At 36.5% G+C, this 24,545-nt stretch overlaps 1 protein-coding gene across 1 annotated transcript in view; it reads right to left on the reverse strand.

The window, feature by feature from the left end:
* The window catches only part of STRN (striatin), a 67,797-nt gene that overhangs the window by 6,940 nt on the left and 36,312 nt on the right, over positions 1-24,545 (reverse strand). The window contains 10 exon segments of the mRNA XM_075496076.1: positions 1,078-1,245; positions 2,091-2,212; positions 2,890-2,937; positions 3,964-4,139; positions 8,726-8,862; positions 11,524-11,667; positions 12,221-12,307; positions 14,626-14,736; positions 18,585-18,720; positions 20,625-20,760. Coding sequence (XP_075352191.1) covers positions 1,078-1,245; positions 2,091-2,212; positions 2,890-2,937; positions 3,964-4,139; positions 8,726-8,862; positions 11,524-11,667; positions 12,221-12,307; positions 14,626-14,736; positions 18,585-18,720; positions 20,625-20,760 — 1,265 coding nt within the window.

A 24,545-nucleotide genomic window follows, 5' to 3' on the forward strand; every position in this document is an offset into this window, starting at 1 on the left:
TATAGCAGCCTTCCAGTACCTGAAGGGGGCCTACAAGAAAGCTGGAGAGGGACTTTGTACAAGGGCACACAGTGATAGGACAAAGGGTAATGGCTTTAAACTGAAAGAGGGTAGATTTACATTAGCTATAAGGAAGAAATTCTTCACTGTGAGGGTGGTGAGGCACTGGAACGGGTTGCCCAGAGAAGTTGTGGATGCCCCATCCCTGGAAGTGTTCAGGGCCAGGCCGGATGGGGTTTTGAGCAGCCTGGTCTAGTGGAAGGTGTCCCTGCCAATGGTAGCGGGGTTGGAACTAGATGAGCTTTACAGTCCTTTCCAACCCAAAGCATTCCATGATTCTATGATTGTGCCAAAGCTTATTTTGCCTCAAAGTTGTTCTGAAGAGCTAAGGTACTGTCTCAGTTCATGGGCTGCCTTTAGACCATCAGCTCTAAGAGAGTTTGGCAATGTCAATGGGCTCATTCTAGAGCACTTACTCAGTGACTTCAAGAAATTAGGCTCTAAACAACAGGATTTTGATTTGTGCATGACATTTCAGTAAGTAAATCCAAAGGACTAAATTTTTTCAACTAGCAATGTTTAGGATTACTAGCTTATTGCTATTTAGTTAATGCACAAACTCAGAAATTCAACTAAAAATCTCTGTGTTAGAGACACAAGGAACATAATCCAAGAAGGTACGATGACACTGGCCTGAGCCAAAGCACTGGCTACTCCAAACCTCTGTTGGGGGAAGAAAGGGTTTTTTATTCCAGACAAACCAAAAGCAAGGGCCTAATGGAAACTCAGCTTGAATCTGAACAATGGAGTTGATACATTATACTCCATGGTTCTAGTAACATCAGCAGATCATCTGCAGCAGTTGGGTTTTAGATGTGTGTTACTGTCCCCCTGCATGTAGGTATCTATTCAGCTGGTGTCAAAGGACAAGGGACCCAAAATTTACTCTTCCCATAAACATTCATAACGATATAAAATCCAGCAAAACAAACAAGAAGGATTTCTATTCAGTAGCCAAAATTATGGCAGTCTGAACAGTGATGCTTATGAACTTTAAGGTAGGGCAATTTTCTGTACCTTGATTATCATTAAATATATTGAGAGCTGGAGCAATCTCTGTAGCTTTCCATAGCCGTATAGTGCCGTCTGCTGAACAGGACAGCAAACGCTGGTGTGCTCCACTGTAAACCAGACCCCACACTGCATCTGTATGGCCTACAAAAGCACCTCTTAGAACAGAAGGATCTGTGAACAAAACACAACAAACCACATTTCAAAACAAAATTTGAATTAAGTCAATAGTTCTATCTTGGTCTGTGTTTATGGACCAACCTCAAGAAGCTAGTCCATAAAAAAACCCAAGACCAATCAGGTCATATCAATACAGAAGTCTCAATTATTCTTGTATGTAGATGCTTGAATTTCATCAGCATACATAGCATTCAGTTACCCAGTTTACAACTAACGGAACAAAACAAAATTCCAGCAGAAGGGATAGTATCAAAGTTAGCAAAACACACTTTGATTTTAAAATTCACTCTCAAACAGCCATTAATGGCACATCAGTCCCTTTTTTCCTAAAGCCAGCTTTGAGGCCAACTGCATCTGAAGCTACAAGAAGTGAAAAATGTCTTAAAACACAGACACAAGGCTGACATCCATTCAGATCTGGTAAATCTTACCGAACTGGGCCTTTTTAGCTGGTTGCAGACAACATTAACACCTTTGGTCTCAGACTATACAACCTCTTTTTATCCCAACTGCACAGAGATTTGTTGAAGAAAAGAACATTAATACACACATTTGCTGTTCTTGCCAAGTATCAGGTTTAGTCCTGTACTTTTTCAACCTAGCTGTTTCTCAAAACTGTGATGAGATCAAGACCTTTGTTAAGAAAATGACAAATGTTATCTTCTCATCAACCAGCATCAGTATTAAAACAGAAATTTACGTAAAGTAATTGAAGCCAACATTCAATTCTCTCTTTTAAATTTTCAAAGAAGCATTACGTACAAATTATACTATTTTAGCCACATAACATTAATGTCACTAAATGTATCATTTCACTGGTGTGTGTGACAGCAACGTACCGTAAGAGTCATAGGGGTCGATGTTTGGGTTGGTTGTATTCCAGCCATGGATGAGGCCATCCATTCCCCCACTGTAACACTGTTCACCATTACTGCTCATCACCACACAGAGCACTGGTCCGCTGGAAGAACCCCCCCCCCCGCAAAGAAACTTTGACTTTTAACATTTCCGTTACATGAAAAACAATATCAACAGAATCTTCAAATTTCCCTGTTAGATACAATTCACTTGCTGCATGGACTGCAACAAAAATTCTGCATAGTCAGATCATATGCTACAACACTTCCCACAAAAAAACATCCACAATATTTAGTAATATAACTACAATCAGGACAATTTAATCATTATGCACATGAAATATGATAAGTGTCACACTTCTAAACTACAGGCTTTGTTATTTTGCATAAACAGCTTTTTTCCCTTTTTTAAATATCTAAGGCTCTTTCATGAAACTGATTCAGTAGATTTTATTTCACTGCAAACAGCTTCATTCTACAGATGCACATATCTGACAAAAAGGCAAGAGTGGCAATGATGAACAGAACACCTAATCGAATTTGAACTGTATAATTTGTAGATTTTCCTTTTTAAAACTGTGGTGTAGCTAGCTCCAGACATAAATAATTATGCAGAAAGGAGATGAACATATGCAGATATTTTAAATAACATGAGAACGAAAAGCATCACATGAAATCACTAGTTGACAAGGTGGAAATTACTTTAAAAAAAAAAAATCTGTGTTTGCTTAAAAATCATATATTTCTCAAAATATGATAATGTTCCTCAGGAAATACTCACTTATGTGCTCTGAAGGTATATATTGGCTCTACATCAAGAGAAGCACTCCTAAATGAAGTACACGAAAATGTTAACATGTATGTGATCTTACACAATGCTTTACAAAAATGTGCCAGAATTGCTAAATTCTTAAAATCACTGCTACGTCTTTTGAAGTGTTTCTCCCACAACTTCCTCTCCCAACATGATTTTTCATATGTCTAAGAATTCTTCGCATTCTTTCAAAATATGATAGGATTTGTTTGGTTGGTTTATGTATTGTTTTTTTGTTTAAAGACCTTCAAAGTAGAGAGTCCACAAACTCTCACACCCCAATCAAACCAGTAGGTAGGTACATCAATGGCAGGGAATGAGTGGAGGGCCATCAGTATCACATGGACTATATCATTAAGTGTTCCCAATTCCTATCAGAGGAAAGGAGCTTATGACACCTTGTTTTTATACCAATGCTGTAGCACAGTTACAAACCACTTGAAAAACTGCTGCTCTGGACTTTACCAATCAGGTGCTTGTTACAGACTGCAGGAAGACCACATGCTTTGCCCAGTCCTCCTAAAAGGTATGATGTAGTCCCTTACTATATTAGCCCCACTAAGAATTTGCTCTCATTTCTGCAGCAACACGCATGACACTCTGCACAAAGGAACCTAGCAACATCTCTGTCAAAGTTTAAAGCTGTACACATGTATATGCATATATGTGTATACATATATATGCATATATATAAAAATGCATTTTTATGCATTTATATACACATGCAAGCACATTAACAGGCCACATACAAATATTTTCACTAGTAAATTAATTTGCCATGTTATCTACAGGAAAAATATAAAAAAATGAACGGTTTTCATTTTCACAAACAAAACACATTCACAAACATGCATGGATTTCTTCTGGCACTCTTTAAAAGTCTCTATCCTTCTCTAAGAGCTTGTTTTCCTACTCTTAAATTCAAGGAAAAATTTCCATTATTCCCAAGGGCCATCCAGTGAAGTGGCATCTACAACTTTTTTTTTCTTCATATATGAAAATGTTTTTTGAAACAAAGCAAAAAAAAAAAAAAAATCTTACTTTTTTGCTGGGGCTGTTTTTTGTAAATTCCACATTTTTAATGTATGGTCCTCTGAAGCTGTTATTAAGACTGGTTCAACCGGATGAAAAGCAAGACCTCTTATTCCATCAAAGTGACTTCTTAATGTGAATTTGGGGTTCCAAGTCTTTCTCAATGCATCCTTATTGTTTGCTATCTAATAAAATAAAAAAAAAGCCAAACTTGTAATTAATCTGGAAGGCACAAGGAAAGGAAGAAATCAGAAATTTAGTTCAGCATTTTCAGAAGATGTCAAATTACCTCACCCACTTTTCATAACGACCTGCTCTTGAGCAACAGGCCATTTAACACTGATCAGGCAATTCAAAATGAGAAGGAATGTAGATGGTATTCTACAAAGGCAACAAGTAATGTCGCGTCCACAGTAAAATTCCGTACAAATCTGAAATACTGCATGTCTGTTAAATTACACAATTTAAAAGCTGAAAAGTACCTTTCTGATTGATACTGCTGTGAACTCAGTTTGGTATTTGAAAGTTGATCTATACCTAGTGGCTCATTCATTAACACTGGGCCTGACTCAACCAAGCTGTGGTCCCTGAATATCCAAAGTACCACTGACATGGCATCTCTGAAGTAAAGATCTAAGAGAAACAGAGAAGTGTCTAGCAGCACAGAAAGGAACACAATCTAACTTAGTCACCTAAGGCAACACAAGCTCTGTAATAAAGGCAAGACAAGTAAAGCTTGCCAGAAAAAAGAAAAAAAAAAAGGGGGGGGGGCAAAAAGGACTAAAGGACTTGGCTACACACTAAGAATATAACTGGCAAGCAATAAGCTACCATATACATGGACACAATTATTTAGCAATAAATGCATTTTTAAATCCAAAAAAGAAAGCCCTTAAAAAAATAACAGTTTCTTCAACATTGCTCCTCCGAACAAATGTTGATGTAAAATGCTGACCAGACTTTTATCACTCTGTCAGTCAACACTGCCATAGTTAAATTTACTGTCCCATAACCACTGCTGATGGTGGTTATGGAAAACAAACAATTGTAACTCAAATATTGACAATTTCATTTATGTTGAAACCTGCAGATAAACCCAAATAATTTAGCCTCATCAACTGCAAAGAAGAGACAACTGTTTTAAGCCACTTCAAGAACCTACATTTTAGCCGGGGGGGGGGGAGGGGGGGGCAGTTAAGAACAAAAGTGCTTTTTCTTAAGTTACTTCTGGATTTAGTAATAAAAAATATACTTCAATTAAGAGGTTCTATAGATTTTAAACAATAAGAAAGGAGTCGTAACAAACAGCAGGTTTAGCCTCATCATATTTCTTAGTAATTATGCACTGTCTGCTCAGGGAGACAGCTCACTTTTTTCGCCAGTTTACTGAGCTGAGTTGGCTCAACAAGGGAACAGACAAATGCTGGAGCTGGTGCAAGGATAGGGCAGGACTGCAAAGTTAGCAGCTCTGGCAGATTTTCTGGCGATTGGCCAAGAAAGTCTCAGCAAAAAGGGTACAAGACATATAGAGTATTCACAGATATCTGGAGGGGAATTTGGTTGCCTCAACACAGGCATCTAATGCCAATTAGGTGACAGAGGGAACCCTGCCTGCCCTCCAGCTGCCATACCAGCAGCACCGGTCCCGTGTCACATCTGCAAAAGCCACACAGACACCTCAGATGGCCTAACAGTCCACACCAGTTCTGGCAGGATTAATATTCTCCGTTTGCTTCTCATTCATTCAAAGATGTTCTTCCAAAGGACTCCAAGATGATTAGCTTCTAAATTGGGAAGTAGATAGAGGGCAGTCCCAGCCAGCAGACCAGTGGCAGAGGTGGAAACAGATCCTAGCCCTGACGCACCACCTGCCTGGCTGCACCACCATCACTCCTTTTCACCCACCAGTCTCTCGCAAGCTGCGAGAGGCTGGGTTACCAATGTGGCTGCCAGCCTCCTTCTCTCTCTCCCCACTAAAATACAACAGTGAGGTACTCTGACACTTGAAAAGCAGCTGGGGGAGGGGGGGAGGAGGGGGAAGGAGGTTCAAACCCAAAATTAGCACCTGATCTGGATTTGCCAGTAATAGTAGTATCTGCGTCCATACAGACAACTTGAAAAACTCCAGAAACAGCAATGACATGCAACTAGGCTTATGGATGCTTCTCTTGTTCAAAGTTGTAGGTAATCAAGAAAGAGCCTACTGCAAAGTCCAAAACCTCCAACTCAGTACACAATATTAAATGTAATGATTTTGTATGATACTCTTATGTACAGTACTCAGTCTATTATAATTTTATGAAGCTTCTTAATCTACCCAGGTTAGGGAAAAAAACCAGAACCAACCAAAGTGAACATTTGTTAATACCACAATGTGTACAGGAAGCAAAAAGAAAAGATAAACTTAAGAGAGTATTGGCTAGCAATCTGGGAAATTTCATCTTGTTAGATATTCTACAAACTTACCCACAAAAGGAAAATTTTCTTTTTTAAGGAATAAATTCGTAATCTCCATTACCAAGTGAAAACCATTCTTTAATTTACAGACAGCCAAAGCAACGTGTTAGAAACTTAAGCCATGAAATGAGGTAGGCTAATGCTGCCATGTTTTAGAAGAAAAGAATCCAGTAAAAGTATCAGTGCAAAGAAAGGGACTGAAAATAGGAAAGTGTCTGCAACTCTTGAGACCAAATACATTTAAAGACCCATTCACATGAAATCTTTCAACTTCATTCTCTGTATGATTCAAAACTGACACTTAAAAAAACCATACTAAGTTTCCACTAATCCTACCTGATTGACATTTGACAGCTGGAAGAAGGTATGAAGTAGTCCAAAATAAAAACAGATTATATTATTTCTAAGCTAAACTTCCAGTGAAATTTGAAATGGAAAAACTAGCCTTTCATTTTGCTTCAATAAAGAGCACAGTGACAAGAGCAAGGAGCTTTGTAAACAATTTTTTTTAAATTGTCAGCACTATAAAAGATAAGAGGTGAGGTAAGCATGACTGAATTCCTGATCACAGGACTTCATAAAGGCATTTAACAAATGAAAAAACAGAAGTTAATATTCTCAACCATGCAGAAAAGGATAGGGGTGGATAAAGAAATGCTAGATTCCATAAATGAAAGATATTAGTTCAGGATATGGAGACATGGATAAACACTATAGTTTACACGGACACTTGAACAATGAAGTCAAGCAGTGAAAGCATTAAGCTCTTGCACAGATGGGTTAGGTTTGTCATGACCTCTGAATTTAAAAATTCAGCATTGAAGTTTTAGGTGTAACTGTAAAAGAAATGAAATTTGTACACTATCTTACCCCTTTTTGGAGACAAAGTTATGGAAGATTAGCAAAAAAATTAAGAGCTGAGCCCAAATTAGGAGATAATGCTAAAATACTGATTTTTAGCAGAGATGTTCTACACCATTGCAATCCTGATGATTCACAACACATCACATGCTCAGAAACTTGCTATTAGTAGTACAGCACGTCTGCACTGTCACTCTCAAAATGTGTGTAAACCTTTATTAACTATGTAATTTATTGCTTTACAAGTACATACAAAGGTAGAACTTCAAAGTAAGGACCTGCAGGTTATTTCTGAAGTCTCAGATTTGATTTGTGGTAGTAAAATCCCAGATGGTAATTACTTAAGAGTCAGATTTACTGAAGGGTATGATTCCTCCCCAACACGCAATGCTAAAAATTCATCTCTGAAATCCCTCAACCTTGACAGAGCTGGACAATGCAATAGCAAGATTAATCTGAAGTTGACAGATCGCAAAGGAGCAGATGATTAAAGTAATACCTGAAGTATCTTTTTCCAAGAAACTAGAAATACAGACAAAAATTACATATGACTGCAAAGAAGCAATTTTAAGAAAGATTTTTCATAAAAAGAAAAAGAAGCCATAGGCTACACACATAGCCACAGAAGTACTAGCCACAAAAGCCTCCTAAAAAGTCTCCGGTCCAGCTTCCCATTTGAAATAAGACTATTGCCCATACCAGGTAAAGTAAGCCACAACTCTCCCCCAGCCAAGTCTTGAACATCGCCCAGGAGAGGGATTCCACAGTTTCTCTGGGTAACTTGCTTCAGTACCACCTCCTACATAACACTTTTTCCTGTAATGTCCAGCCTGAACCTCCCAAGCCATAATTTGCTGCTGTTTCCTCTTGTTTTAATACCTGGCACTATGGAGAAGCTTGGCTCTGTCATCCTTGTAAGCATTCTTTCAATACCTGTAGGCTGCTATTCGAGCACCCCTTAGCCTTCTAACAACTGAACAAGACTAGTTCCTCAACATCTCCTCATCAATCACGTGCTACTGGACTCTCTCCAATTTCTCCACAATGCTCTTGAAGTGGAGGGGTGCAAAACTGCATACAAATATGGCCTCACCAGCCCTCACATTAACTTCCCTCAATCTGCTGACCATGCTACTCCTAATTTTGCTCAGCATCACTGGAGCTACAAGTACCCAGCTGTATCACTATCACTAATTACATTTACTTTCAACTTTCAACTATCTGAATGACATAGCAGGCAAATGAGAGAGAGAGGGAAGGAGAGGAGCTTGCAGAGAGCTTCAAGGCTGCTGTGTATGGGAAGAACAGATATGTCAAGTAAAAATTTGTGACATCCTTTGGCAGCATAATTTTAACAGGAAAATGTTTTCTGCTGAGTCTACACACATGTAACTTGCATCTGCCTTCAGCAAGTAGACAGTAGGACCTTCAGTTACCATTAATAACCACTTACATCATAAGTCAGTGAATCTGCCTCATTGGCTACTGTAAGGCCTGCCAGTTCTCCAAGACCCAGCTCATTTTCAAGGGCTTCATCTGTTCCCATAATGAAAGATTTCCCTGAAGAAGGAGGGAATGTTAAGGCTTCCACTGCAAGAAAAAAAAAAAAAAACAAAAAAAAATCTTGAAACATGGCTTTATGCAACATTGATTAATAGAAGCATATTTTCTGCTTCCAAAATACTAATCATCTCTCAAGTAGCTGAGGGCAAAAGATATAAAAGGATGCATAAAAAAATAGCTATTCTAAAGATAATCACCGTACTTAACAATAAACGGTATCCTCTGAACATAATACTTACACTTGAGGTGTGCATGACTCAAGACAGGAAGTGTAATTAGCCACAGGAGGGAAGAGTACACTACCATTCACCCGTACATAACGCAAAAGTAACACAGAAAAGCTCAGGCCCTTCCTCAACTCCACTATAAAATATGCAAATAGTCTCTGGAGAAGTAGCAAAAATGTAGACAAGAATAGCTGGTGGGAGCAGCTGGACTCTTCCTTCCTAACACTGTATCCACACACGTCCAAAAGCATGTCTGCTAAGAAGCTGTTTACATGCACTCCAATCTAGCAATACGACTGAAAGCTGAGAATTCATCACTACTTGTAAAGTCAATTTAACTACCAAACAGGTTAGTCAGCACAGGTTTTCACTAGCAGTACCCAAACTTACTAGTTTACAGCTGCTATAGCATGCCTATAGGAGCTCCAGTCACTGCAACACAAACACATCCGTAGGCAGATTCACTAGAAATGGGAGGATCAAAGGCTAAGAGGAATACAGTTCACACACTTATACCACATAAGGCTCTGTGTCAAGTGGTAGGACTTGAAAGAAGCTGTGATTTTACCAACTTCCCTGTACAACAGCTCTCCAAGTCTATACATCACAAAAGGGGGACTGAATAGATGAAAATGTGTTATCTTCTGGACACAAGAGACTTCACTCAACTTTATACACCTTTTGTCCCAAATTACAAGGATCTTTTAGTAAATTACAATTTTTTCCCCCTTTAGCTCCATTGTAAATACAAGCCTTGGCAAATACTGTTGCTACCAGGGAGAGAGAAAAGGAAATGCCATCTCATTCTCAGTGTCTTTAGTCTAACAGCACCAAGCAAACTATGGTTTACAATGAATAGCCTGATCTGTTCAGGCTGCTTCACTCTTGTCCCGAAGGCATCAGGTTCAGATGCTATTCAATTCCCCTCCAGTCCACCCAGCATAAAGTAAGCTAATCTTTCCATGGTCTTTCTGTTCCACACTCATACCTCTACTGAGTGTCCTGTTTGCTTTCTACTACTTTTTACAACCAAATAAAAGCCCTTCAAGCTCTGCCATTTGATTAGGTCTCTTAGTTATTACCTTTTAATCACAAACACCTCTTACCTTCTTCACCCTGAAATCTAAACTACCATTCTCTTTTTCTCTCTTTTGAACTCATGATGTAATAGTCCACTCAACATGCAATACATACAGGACATCAAATTTGAAAAGTTACTAGAATAAAAAAATCGTATGCCAAAAATATCAGAGTCTCAGATTTATAAAGGTAATAGTTTGTAATACTGAACTCAGACTGATAACAACCAGTTGTCCTCTTCTGTTTTTGTGAGAGTTCATCTGAGTCTCTGAATTAAAAAACACATGCTTGAAAGGACATGAAAATAGAGCTCTGTTAATATGGCTCTCAGTACATGTGAGAAAAGTTGGAAAGGAAACATTAAACAAAAAAATTCCTCCACTTCTCAAAGTGTTGCTAAGTTACCCCCTTCTTCATAAAGAAAATCACTAAGCATGTAGGAAACAGAACTACTGAGATCTTTGGTAACTATGCCACACACCAGGGCTTTTTGTGCATCTTAATTATAACTTGGCCGACCTACTTTTTCACACTCACTGAAAGACTGCTAAGTGAAACCCGTGTTTTGCTCATTTTTCAAAAGACATATTTACCATTTAAATAAAGAGCACATGATATGATCTTCTACAAATTAACATAGCCTCATATATTTATTTTATTATGCTGCATATTATAGCAATTCAAATGTTGAATCAAACAGATGATTTAGCAACTTTCAGACACAGTACTAATGAAGGTAATCACATGCCTCATTGCAAAGATGCGTGGCTTTCCATACTTGGACTAGCCGCTATGAGAAATTTTTTTTAATTTTTGGAACACATTATGGAAATTAATACACTGGCAAGCCGTAAGTTGTTTGGTATGATTCACTAACACAATATACCTAGTCACTTGCATTTACCTGCAGAGCCTCTATCTTTGCACTTAAAAAAAGAACACATACATATGTGTATGTGTGTGTGTGTGTATGTGTATATATATGTATATATAGATACATTTAAAATTACATTCATGGGGAGAAAACCAGATGCTCTTATGTCCTGAGAGTTTATGTTCCACACTTGACTACCAGGCCTGAGCACAAACAAAAGCAAGTGACTTAAGATCCTCATATTACAAAGCCACGAAGTGCCAAATGAGTTTTTTCCATCATGTTCAAAGTTATTCAGTCAAGACTTTACCTAGGCAGGTGTCTTGACCTTACTAACAGTGACCGGAGGGGAGGAATGGGAACGCCATTTATCGCACTTAGACAGAACTCATAATGCTGAATCAGTATTTGTAAAGTGCTTGGAAAGTCTTAGAGGATAATCTTCAAGCAGAAGCTACTATAAACATCTACCCTTTACAAAGGTGTACGCACATTTTTAATACGTACCTTCATCTGTCCTGTTTATCTCATGCTCAATGAGCCTTGAGCTACTGGGCCTAGAAGAAGATGCAACAGATGGCTGTAATGAAGGAAGATCATCAACATCTCTCAAGTTTGCAAGCATATCTTGCAGCTTTGACCTGTTGGGCCCTAACCGGAAAAAAAAACAAAAAATTAAAAGGTTTATGCATAGTTCATGACGGCACTACTTATATCAGATAGGCTACAGCAGCACATGCAACAATGGATCCTACCTTGCATTATAACGTTACCACAGAAAAACTAATGAGCACCTATTTTCAGCATTAACTAATCATCCAGCATGAAATGAATTTCTTGAAAAGAAAGTGATAGAAGCAACTGAGAACTGTGAACGCACAATTTTCCCGACACTTATAAACTCATACTGCTACTTGCATGGGATGCTGAAGAATGCCTCCAACTGAGTCACACTGATTATTAGAATATTTACTTTTCCAAAACAATAGCTGACATTTCTGACTATTTTAAAATTTGTGCATCAGGTACTTTGTGCAGCATATTCTTATGACAACATTATTATTTTAAATTTATTTGTGCAGTAGTGTAGTATCGTGAACCATATAATCCAAAAAGTTACATTAAAATATAAATGCAACTGGATTCACTGGCCTAATTCCTGAAGCTACATACGGTGAAGACCCATGCCCTTCTTGACACTTACCTGTGCTTTGCTCCATCATTTTCCCACATCCCTGTTTTGACTGTTTTATATAGGATTGAGGCTGAAACATATCTTCGGTAGTTTTTCCTGTTGTAAGTTTAATTAAGAATGGGAAAATGTCTTACCCATAGTCCATTATGTTTTTTCCTAGACCAGTAAATAATACAGCTATTTTTAAGCAGCTTTAACACAGAAGTGTACTCTAATATATGTATTCTCTCATAAAACCATTTTATGATTCTATGATTCTCTTCTCTTATTACTTCACAGGAGCATTTACTACAGCCTTGCAAAATCGTAAGTTTACTAATGCAGTTGCAAACTCTACTTTGTCCACCCTAACCATAATGACAGATAATAAACGAAATTGTATTTAACTTGTCTCTCACAAAAATATTACTTGATTCAGGAAAACAGTAAGGAGGATTTTGCAAGATTGTTTTACTATCATATCTGATTTATAAAACCAATATTTTACTTAGTAGCAGTTCAGTGTCTAAGCACCATTTATGATGAGCTTAAAGTCATAGAAACAACCTTTGTACAATTTAATGTCAAGATATTTAGTCCCTTCTTTCTCCCCGGACTTCCTTCCTCACATTCTTCTTCACTACGTGCAATATCATGAATAGCTGAAAACAGGCTGTGATTCTTCCTGATTTTTCTGCATTGATTCTTTTCCAACGATGGTTTGTCCATGGAAAGATGCTTAATTTCTGTACTGCAGTAAATCATTTGGTCTCCCAAGATCAAACAAATCAAATAAATCCAAAAGGTACTGTAAATGTACTAAGCAGTAGTTATCTTCATGAGGGAGCACTGGATGTCCAAGTGCTGCCTCACATCAGGAATTTTTCTTCTAAACATATAAAACATGTTCCAATAATATCTATGTCAATATTAACAATTAAATATTAAATTTTATTATAAAAAATAAAAAGGACTCAACAGCTGTTCAAGAATATAATTTCAACCATTTGATTAAATAATTTCTGCTAAGTCAACCCTACAACTATTTACTCTGAACTACATAGCACGTCTGTGTATTTTAAAAATAACAGACAAGTTACAAAAACCAATTTCACTGAAGTCATATATTGGTATGCCCTCTTAACTATAAAGAAATTTAGAATCAAGTTTATGAACTTGAACACTTTAGTTGGCCAGCTCAGCTTCTCGTCAGACTTGCAATTAATTTCCAGTAACTTAAATGATTCCAAAGATGACAAAAATATCACTTGAGAAATTTAAAGCATGCTAATGATTTACTTTTTTTCATAAAAAAGAAAAAAAGGAGGTTTAGTTTGTATATTTGATAGCATAATTTCAGCAACATAACCAACTGCTGAGCAGCAGCTTATCACAGTATCAATACAAAAAGTAACAAAACAAGTCAGCCTCAATGATGTGAGGATCCGACACCTTTTGCATCATTATGCATGTCTCTTTGGAAGTGAGAGTTTTCTTGGTATTCATAAGCATCTTCCCACAAAGGGAGAAACATCCCTCAAATTTCTTACTGGGCTACATGCAATATTATTAATTTATATCATTCACACATGAATTCTCAATATGGCTAGATGTTTGAAATATAGCTGTGAATACAGTGTTTCATTTTAAACATGTCATTTGAGTTCAAAAAGTTTTAAGGCTTACTTGTGAAAAAACATTGATTTTACAAAACAGATTTGTATTTCAAGAAAAGTAACAAAAAATATAATACAGGGCTAGAAACTGTATTTCAGATACTGATCACAGTTTTTTGTTTGGATAGCAATATCCAACATTTTTAAAGGCTAGTCCCACAGGTATGAAAGTCAATAAATAAATCCTGTGATTTACAAATAAACTGATGGTCACAGTTGCTTCCTATTTCGAGCCCTGCATAACAAATTATGATGACAGCATGACTTTCATGTTGTGAATGTTAAGTATAAACAGGGGTAGAAATTAACTGGTTTTCTCCCTCTGTCATCTAATAGCATACTGAAGACAGTTTCTATTTTGTTTATTTATTTATTTACATACCAGACTTTAACTCTTCCTGTAAAACTGGCATGTTTCCAGCTAAGAAAGGGTTCTGAAGTCTTCTATATTAAAGTGTGAACTATTAAACCAATGCCTTTACAATTTAAGTTTCTGAATAACAAAATCCATGCTCAAAGCAAGAATTTTTAATTAATCCAACACCTGGTTGGAAGAAGTTATATCTAATCCAACTATTTATCAGGTAACTTGATTGACTGTCATTAATTTCAACCCCTGAAAACTGGTGAACAGGAAAGCAGTCAGGAGCAGCAAAGTAAAAGAGTAAGTAATTTTAGGAAAACATTGAAAGAGAGATAGAATTAAGGGTGTGAAAGATGTGGGATTTATGATTTTAAGGTGCAATGTTTTCCACTTACTCTTAACCCCCTTTTTCCCCTTGCGCTCCTTTTTGTATTGTTCCTTGAGTTTGGTTATTACTCCCTGGTCGACATTCCAAGCTTCAGGCATGAGACACTGGTCTTCCTTTTCTAAACAAAGTGAAACAAATGAAACATCCTTTTTCAATAATGTCACCAAGTGATCTCCACTGAAGGAGGTAACAGCTGCTGTCAATGGCATTTGTCTTTTATTTTAAACAGACAGAAATAGCACCAAGCTTGTGAAAGCTGCAAAACTGCTACTCACATTCCACTTCTATTTGCTTAGAATTTTCTTAACAAAAAATTGAGAAGAAATTTCACATGCCTAATTTCTACAACCAAGCACATAGCTATGCATAAATGTAAGCAACATTTACTTTATAATAAATCAGGACATATTTTTCAGCTTTTTCTTTCCTCCAGGGAAGGAATTATTATATCTAGAAGCAGCAGCTATGTTACTGGTCAACAAAACTTTACAACTCAGACGTTGCATCACTGCATTTCAAATTCTCATTTTGTTGTCTTTGTGCTATGCTGTCATTTACACAAAGCAGCAGCACGTTTAAATAATTTTGGAACATAGTATACATGTCACCAAGATTTGAATAAAATCTTAAAGCACTAAAGCCATGAAATTTCACAAAAAGGGGAAGGCCCGAGTTATTAGTCTTTGAAAAAATACACAAAACATTTCAACATGCCTAATGAAAAGAAAATCCCCCCCCCCCTTTTTTTTTTAAAAAAAACACATCTCTCTCAAATTGCTTCCCTTGTGACATGATACAGCAAAGAAGTATTCTTCCAATAGTACGGTATTTGGAGATTTTGAACAAAACATGTTACATGAGCTCAAATCTCCCAAGTCATTTTTTCCATATATGGAAAGACTGTACTGAGGCAGCTTAGAAAAATAACTTGCAAGAGGAGGGAGGTAATACAGCTTTTCTTCATATATATTTATTTTCATGACCATTACAGCTATAAAATTTTTTGAAATGCATTATCTTTTTGCTTAGTCTTCCTCATTAAAATCTCAACCTTATTATTTAAAAATTAATTCCTTTCAGACCAAGTTTGCTTTGTACATCAATAAACTATTCTAGACCTTTTAAAATACAAACAATAATAAACTTATCCTCAGACTAATATGCAGAAAGGGTTATTAAAATATCTGTAGAGGAAGCACAACAGTATCAATCACAATCTGAAGGAGTCACTATGATTGGACAGAAGATACAAAACCAGACATGGGTTATTATGGGGACTGACTTGTTAGAAATTAACTATGCTGAAAAAGACCTAGGGATCCTCCATCAACATCAAATTGAACAGGAGTCAGCAGCATACTCTTGCAGCAAAGGCGATCAACCATATCCTGGTTAACCATATCCTGTATTAACAAGAACATAGCCATATTCCCCTCTGTTTCGCACTTGTGAGACCACACCTTGAGTACTGCATCCAGTATAATATTTTTTATACTGGGAAACCTTGTAAGTATAATGCTAAGTACCTAGTATTGATGTAGTATAGCAAGTCCAGGGGAGCCACTAAGATGGGTAAGGCAGCTGGAGCAGACGAGCTACAACAAGGGGCTGAGACTACTGTGAGTGTTCAGCAATGGCCAAAGAGGCATCTTAGTGCCATCTACAACTACATAATGGGCAGGTGTAGAGAAGACAGAAATAGACTCTGTTCGGACTTGCATCACAGAAGGACAAAATACTTTTTACCACAAGGACAGTCAAATACCAGAATACTGCCCCTGAGAGTTTATAGGAACTCTACAGTATCTTGGAAGATATTCAAAACTTGACCAGAAGAAGGCCAGAGTAACCTGCTGCAAATGGACCTGAACAGGACTGGATGATCTCTCACTCCTTTGAACCCTCCAGTCATGATCCTATACTCATGAGTGACAGATTAATTCAAGACCCAAAGTCTTGAGACATTAGTCTTTTTGCAGCAGCTATGAAAATAGAGAGGTAATAAGCTGAAGAGAGACTCTAATAAAATAGATGGTCTGTGGGTTAAGTCATGTCCTCTTAATACATATGCCCAATTAACTACCAGTAATGATCAAAAATTGTGTGAAGAACTCAAAAAAGGTAGGAGAAAATCACGCTTGAAAGAAACAAGTATGTATGCTTTTTGGGACAAAGTTATAAGTTTTAATTGTGCTTTTCCTCCCTGGCTAGACAAGATTTTTTGCTCTGCTCCAACAAAAAGTTTAAACAGATTTATATTAGATTGTATTGTTGCCAGGAAAATACTTAATACATTAATTTTCTACAGACTGTCCCAGGATGCTTCCTGCATGCCCCACAGGTTCTGATCAACTTCACAAGTGGATCCTGAACTACCACTGTGCAAGTTCTTTATAGTTTAAAAATTACCTGAACACTTCTGAGGACCTTTCAAGCCGAATGCGTTCAACAGATTACTGTAACTGATCAGTAATGCTTAGTATCCAAAATGAAGCAAGGATTTCCTCTTTTTGCTTCTATCCTCGCTACACATCATCACTCTTCTATGCTACATTTAAGAGTTTCACTTAAATCAAATTAACATAAGTGATTCATAATGGCAGTTCCTTGAAGCAGTTTATTCTTATATGCAGTTACCATAACAGACACAGGTTGTGAAACAAGTAACTGAAAAGCATGAATGTCCATAACTCAAAAAACCTTAATATTTCTAGAAATGAAACTACTACTTTCCATGACAATTTATTTTTAATGTTAGACTTTTGCTCATTTGTACTCATCTGTCATCAATGAAAGTAAAAATAAACCAGAAGTGTGAATTTGAGAACCAAAAAAGCTCCCGTTGCCATACTAACTTTTCAGTGAAACAAGCAATAGCTACACTTATCAAGCATTAATATTAAAATTTTATCCATTTAAGAGAAGTATCAGAACAGCCTAAGAAAAATATTTTTCATAAAAAGGAGTAGCATTCCTAAATTTGTTTGGTGAGCAGAATACTGACTGCTGTATCTAACGGTATTGAGACACATGCTCTTAAGCAGAGAGACTTCATCACACTGAACAATAATTTGGAGTCCAACCAAGAGCTGGACATGGCTTCAGTGAAATACAGCATCTCAGAGCTGTTAGCTCATGTGAGAGCCACAGCTACCATGGCTTATTTGTCTGTCAAGGTTTCAGTCCCATTATAAAGTTCAATTATTTCCCATTCATCTTCCATAGCTCCCTCTGTGTCCACTTATGCTTAAGACTCTCCAGAGCAGCTTAAGGAGGAAACAACTCCCCATCAAGATATTTAACCAGTTCTCTTCCTTCTTCCCTTCCCTATGCAGTGGGTTTATGCGGAATAATTACGTCAAGGTAAAGTGGATGCTGGCATTCTGGGTTGCAGGACACGAACCTCAAAGGACAGAGAACAGTTTGTGAAATGTCTCTCTATGACTAGGGGCTTAAAGATATAGTCTTCTGACAAATTATAGAAGAAAATTTGAGCAACTGAATAGTTCATATTGCCCACATTGCTAACACACAGTAAGAGTACAACTAATTCAGTCTTTATGACTCACATTACTCTCTGTATCAAAGTGGGAGAAAGTAAAGAAGATGAAATAACTTTCATGTCATAATTGTAAAATACAGCTTTATCAGAGCCTTCATTAGCATGGGTCACTGGAAAAACACATTGAAATTCCACTCATAAAATTCAAATTCTATCTGCCTTATTATTAAAGAAAAAGACAATGACCAGAAGCACAAACCTTGAAGAATCCTTACATTAAAGCAGTATACAGAAAAATGAGAATATTCTGTCAAGAGGACTTCAGTCTGCCAATTATTTACTGTAAGAATATTCAAAAGAATATCCAATATGCTGTGATCGTGAAAGAGATCTCAATCACTCACTCACAACATATTCTTAGCACAATTTTTTTTCTCCTGGAAAAATCCATTAAATTTCCTTACCCCAGTCTGTTCCATCTCCTGAACTTCTTGATTCCCCATCACCTTCATCTGAGGTAACCAAAAAGTCAAACTCTTTCAAAGCTTCTTCTGTATCTCTGTCTTCACTGCTGTCAGACAGCACTCTTTTCCTTACAATCTGAAAGGTCAGGAAGGAGAGAAAAAAGCTGAATTAAGTTACATGCACATCTTTATACCGAGCAGTACTGTCCTGTCTTCTATGCAAAATCCTAACAGGAAGTTGAAGCAGCAGCAGAGGTATACATTAATAGGCAAATCTGGAATAAGCATACAGATTTTGTTCAAATTTCTAAGTCAAAATGAAATTTGTCTGTAGATCTTTCTTCTTGTGACTACCAATAATCAATAACTTGATAATGAATCTACACTGATCTGGACGACTACTACTTTTTAATACCAGAAAAGTACAAACTTTCTCTTAATACAGATTAAAAAAACCCCACACAAAACCCACAAACAAAAAACCCAGAATGCTGTAGAAAGGACTTCAGCAAAACCAAACTCACTCTGCTTCTCTGAAAATAGCCTCTTTATCTCTCACCTCTGAAATCACTCTACATGCGGACCAAAAGAAAAGTCTAGAAAAAAAGCCCCACAACTGACAAGAGTTAATTTGCTTAGATTTGGCAAAAATCAATCCATCCGGAATACTTCTTCAGATATTACTGTTATTTAAACATGGTACTTCCATGCTTAAACTGCATTTCCCTTTCAAATTCAAAAACAAATTTGGTAAAAAAAATAAATTGCCAAATTTTGGTAAAAAAAAAAAAAAATAACATGTTTTAATGAAGGACCTCATTGTATGCTTTCTGCAATAAATTTACTTTTCCCTCAATAATCAAAATGGACTAGATGCTTTGCAGTTATTTGACAAACAAGTGAGCTGATGCCATGACACGTGAAATCTGTAGCATAAATTTTACTTCTACAGAAAAATAAAAATTACATTCATCACAATATTTTGACTTGGAACCTTGCTAAGGGTCAGTCTGAAAAACCATACATAGGCCAACATCCCATAGTTCATGAGGATGAATGACTGTTTGACATAAATACAATGAACCAATTTCAAAACTTAAAGCAATTCTAAACTTCAAGATTCATTCCTTCAGCAGGCTTATGGAACATACTGTATTACAGATGATTTTACAGAAGAGTCTCAGACATTAGTTCACAGCCCATGGATGACAGGAACAAGTTTACAAAGATACTCTTTAAAAATTCTTCAAAACTGATGGTTTTTTAAGTGTTCATTCTTAAAACTGATCATAGACACAATCACATCCATCATAACTCTTATCTGCTTTAATTGTTAGGAAACACAACTCATTGAATAAATATTAATTTTGAAAAGAGGAGGATAAAATTGAGTACTGAGTTTATGTATCTATTTTATGTGATCATATGACCAAATCATACAACAAAGTATAGATCATGAGGGAGTTTCAGGGATTTGACTGAATAAACAAACAAAAAAGTTCATTAACCACATGTTAAGAGTTTTTCCAGTTATACTTTTTCTTCCCTCCACAAGCTATTTAAAGAGAAATGTGGTATTTTAGTTCTGTATCCTACAAGGATAAATTTCTACAAGTCATTTTAAATATCAATACATTTATATAAATATTCAAGAAACAATGCATTTTTGACATGCAACATTACAAACAATACCTTCAAACTAAGCTGAAAATTGTAAAAAAGGACATCTGCTACCTTAAAAATTGTATCCAATAGTATCAAAAATACTAGATAGTATGGAATAGTAGAAAGACAATTTTAAAATTTTTCATCTGTCACTGCAAACTTAAAGCAATAAAGATAGCAAAGCTTAACTTGTACGCATGAACTCAGAAATGCATAAATAATTCCTTTTATGCACACATGCTTGGACAGACCATCATAAAGATGCATTAATGATTTGCACGTGTACATACATAGTCATATACTTTGCATATAGGCATCTCATTAATGTCACTTTTTCTGTTCTTCGTAACTTTTTCAATTATTTTTTCCACTCACTGTTGCAGTATCAATGATTGTTTTCTCTCTTCCTTCAATATCTTCTTCATCTTCTTCATCACTAAAGTCTGCAGCTGCATTTTCAAGAAACTTGAAGGTCTCTAGCAGAGAGGCAGAGTCAGTCAATTCAGGTTTCCTAAACAACAACAACCACCACCATCATGAGTCAAAAGAAATCATAACAATGTCACTTTTGCAATTACCAGTCTGTTCTGTATTATGATGTCCAACAACACATGAGACTACAATAAGCCTACAGGTAAAAATGGACCATTACAGGTAAAAATGTTTGTGGATTAAAAAACTCAACATTATCCATAAACTATCTTATTAGAACCAACAATTATTCTTCATTCAGCTGTAATTACCAGGACAGACACTTCAATTTTTTATTTGAAAAGCATTTTAAAGCAATGTTCATCTGCTATGTGCCCAAAAGCAACACCAATACTGATATACCATCACAGAAAGCCTCAGTAACAAGGACATGAGTTACAGCTACTAAGTTGGCCTCCCATGTGTATATCAGGGTACAGCAAAACTTTGCTGCTGCTATCTGATGTTCCTTCACCTTGCGAGGAAACATCAAACTCTAGATCTATCATTCATTAACTTTTGAGACGTGGTAAATTTGCCACTATAAAACAATATAATGGGAAAATATCATTGATGACTAAATAATGTTAACGTAGATGTTAACATTAAACAAATAAGGAAACGGATGAAGATTGGGTAAAATTACGACTGCACTGGCACAAATTCAGGCAGTGCCTCAGAACAGGAAGCATAAGGATAGTCATATTAACAACTGAAGAGGAAGAATTCAAGAAGCAGGACTGTAACCATTATTAAAACTCTGATTAAAGTACAATTAAAGCAATCCTAAAATTAACAAGTACTGTGTTTTCTATGCAGAAGACGCACTTCTCCATCAATCCCTCAAAGATAAAGTGGTAGGAAAAAAAACACTATTCAGTTTGAATTGTAATGATTACTTCCAGCAAAACCTTGTACATTCTTTATATGACTTTACAGCAGCAAAGACAAGCTTTATTTTTTTCTTACCTTTAATCAGTAGTCTGTTTTTCATAGTTCATCACTAAATGCACGTCATCTTGATTTTCACAACCACTGAAACAATAGAAGTCTCTCTCCCTCTTTTCAGAATTGTAGCTCTAAATTATCTTGTACGGTCACCCTTACTACCAGCAAGTGCCTTGCTAATGCTATATTTTATTTCTGCTATGACCCATTTCAAAAGGTTCAATCAACTGACAAGCCTATACAGTAAGGCCTTTTAAACTCCCTGCAGTGTAAACACCTGATTATCCATCCACCACCCACTTGTTCCAGTGTTTCTTCATAACATTTTTCAAAGGTTTATTACAGGAAACATCAAAGGGCAAAACCTCTGATGCATAATAAGGCATGATAAGCAGCACACTTCCTTCTTTACACAGTCTCTGCTCAAACAGTTCTACGCTTACATGACAACAATTAGCAGGAGTGGCTTCTTCACAGTCCCAATATGTCTGCATCTCATTAAGATAATTTGCTACTCTGCCCTTTTCTCATTTACTCATCTTTACGGCCCAAAAATACCAATAAAGATTTCACTTGCCATTAGAAATTCCATATACACAGCATCATAATATACCATGATGCACAGTATGTTTTCATGGTCACTGGTTTTACCGAGAATATTCCTTCCACTTTCCCGTATCTTGTCTCAGATAAGAACAATCTCAAACACGCTTCCAATTTGCCTTGCTTCCTGCAGTATTTTGACCCTCTTGTTTCTCTGACAAACCTGAAAGCACTCTGTAATTTTTTTTTCCCTTAAGTAATCACTATTTTGGCAGACTATAATACCTCATGAATCTGTAGTAATAATGTACATTTTCACAGAAATTCTATGGTACTGTTATTTCGCTGTTTCGAACACACAAATCTTGGTAAGACAAAACTTGTAATGTGCTTCACTTGACCAACTTCTTGACTGTCAGCAAACTTTGTGTGTCCTAGTCAACTTTTAGTAGACTAAATTATCTGACCACAATTGTATTTGGTTTTTTTCCTCTGTATTTTGCTGTGTAAAAATCTGCCACATAAAAACATCATGGCTGCTGATCTATATTACCAACCATCAGTCATGCTACAGTAAATAGCAATGTATGAACTAAAACTAAACACAAAATATAAAATTTTAATCAACAGAACTTGTTATTAAAAGACAGATATTCTTCTACATGTACAAGTATTAGCATTAATTCATACCTAGATTTGGTTTTGTACTCATTTGATCTTAAATTAGGCTCTCTCACACTGAAGTTCAAAGTGACCACCAAAAGAGAAGGTTGTATCTTTTTTAAGTAACTGGACTGAATTCAATTATCATATTAATTATAACATACTTCAGTAGGCAGGATATATACGCAATTGTATATCTCCATTTACACAGGGGAGTAAAAGGCATCTCATGCATTGGAAAACACAGTAGTTTATAATGTATTTTCAAAACTCCTGCACAGTACAAGAATGTACGAAGTCAGCATAGTACCACAGAAGATTACTTGTGCTAAGGCACAACTTCCAAGAAAGAATTCATAAGAACCAAAAAAAGAAAACAGAAGTGACAGAATATTTAAACTATTTAAAGGTTCTACAGGGAAAAGAAGCTTCAAGCTGACAGACAGGTTGATTGGCTATATTGTACCCCAATACACTTTCACAGTCAAATCAAAAGTAACTCAATAATTTAGCTATTTTTCATCCTTTAGCAGCACATAAACATATTGCATTTTAGATATTATTGTCAGCATGAACACTTAGGAATACTGTAAAATATACTTAAGAAAATGTCTAGCCTTAGCTAATTCATGTTATGTACTTTGACGGCAATTTGAAGCTTGCTTCTTTCATTATTTTCCATCTGTTTAGTTTGTTTCTCTTATGAGGTCATTCACAAAGCAACATAAAAAAGCAGAAGTGGCAAAAATACATTCAGAGATAGGGTAGTACAATAAATTACTATAAATTCCACTTTAGAAAAAGAAACACAACTCAACATTGCCAGGGCTTTTGTAGTCTAGAATACTTTTTAAAAAAATAATGGGTGAAAACCACAGAATGGAGGCCCAAAGGTGGGGACTGATACATGAACTGTAGTATTACAGGAGAGACTATTACAGGCATACTATAGTATGGTTCAGGACCTGTTACAAATAAAGGAAGACCAAAAAAAACCAAAAAGGTCTCAAAAAGGACAATTCCTCTTTACAGGACTGTCCTGGATCAAAACATATGTAAGGGAGAACATAATTTTCAATTTGCAAGAACTTAGGTGTTGCTTTTTCCATCTTCCCCAGCCATACCGTCTAAAGAAAAACTGCTGGGCAAGAACAAGCCAGAAACCCCAGACAGCAGGAGCAGCTACAGCAGCTGCCAAGGCATAGAGTAACCAGATTTTGGCAGGACTTCCTCAACCCTGTGCTCCTCAGCTGCTTGTTCTAAATCTCTTTCCCACTACTCCTTCCTCAATAGTCCTCTGCAACAGCACCCTTGCATGGTTGTCTCCCCAGTGCCTAACCTTGCCTTCTTTCCTTGAGGGTTTCATTGCAGTTAACTTACTGCTTCCTAACCAAACCTTAAAAAAAAAAAAATTCATGTAACCAATGTAACATCTTCTATCATATACTGTTAACTCTGTGCATTACATCCTCCTCTCCAGCAGCCTTATTCAATTAGACAGGAAAGTCTTTGGGTCAGAGAGACTACCTGCTACTTGTGTCTGCACGTGATTAAGTACAACAGGACTAACTGCTTGTCACAAGCATAACAAGTACAAGAAGTAGTGCCAGAAAGTAAAGTATAGCTACACTAATGCTGCTGGGTTTTCCATCTTACTACTAATGCATGGGC

This window comes from Mycteria americana, chromosome 3 (assembly GCF_035582795.1).
Source record: "Mycteria americana isolate JAX WOST 10 ecotype Jacksonville Zoo and Gardens chromosome 3, USCA_MyAme_1.0, whole genome shotgun sequence".
Taxonomy (NCBI): domain Eukaryota; kingdom Metazoa; phylum Chordata; class Aves; order Ciconiiformes; family Ciconiidae; genus Mycteria; species Mycteria americana.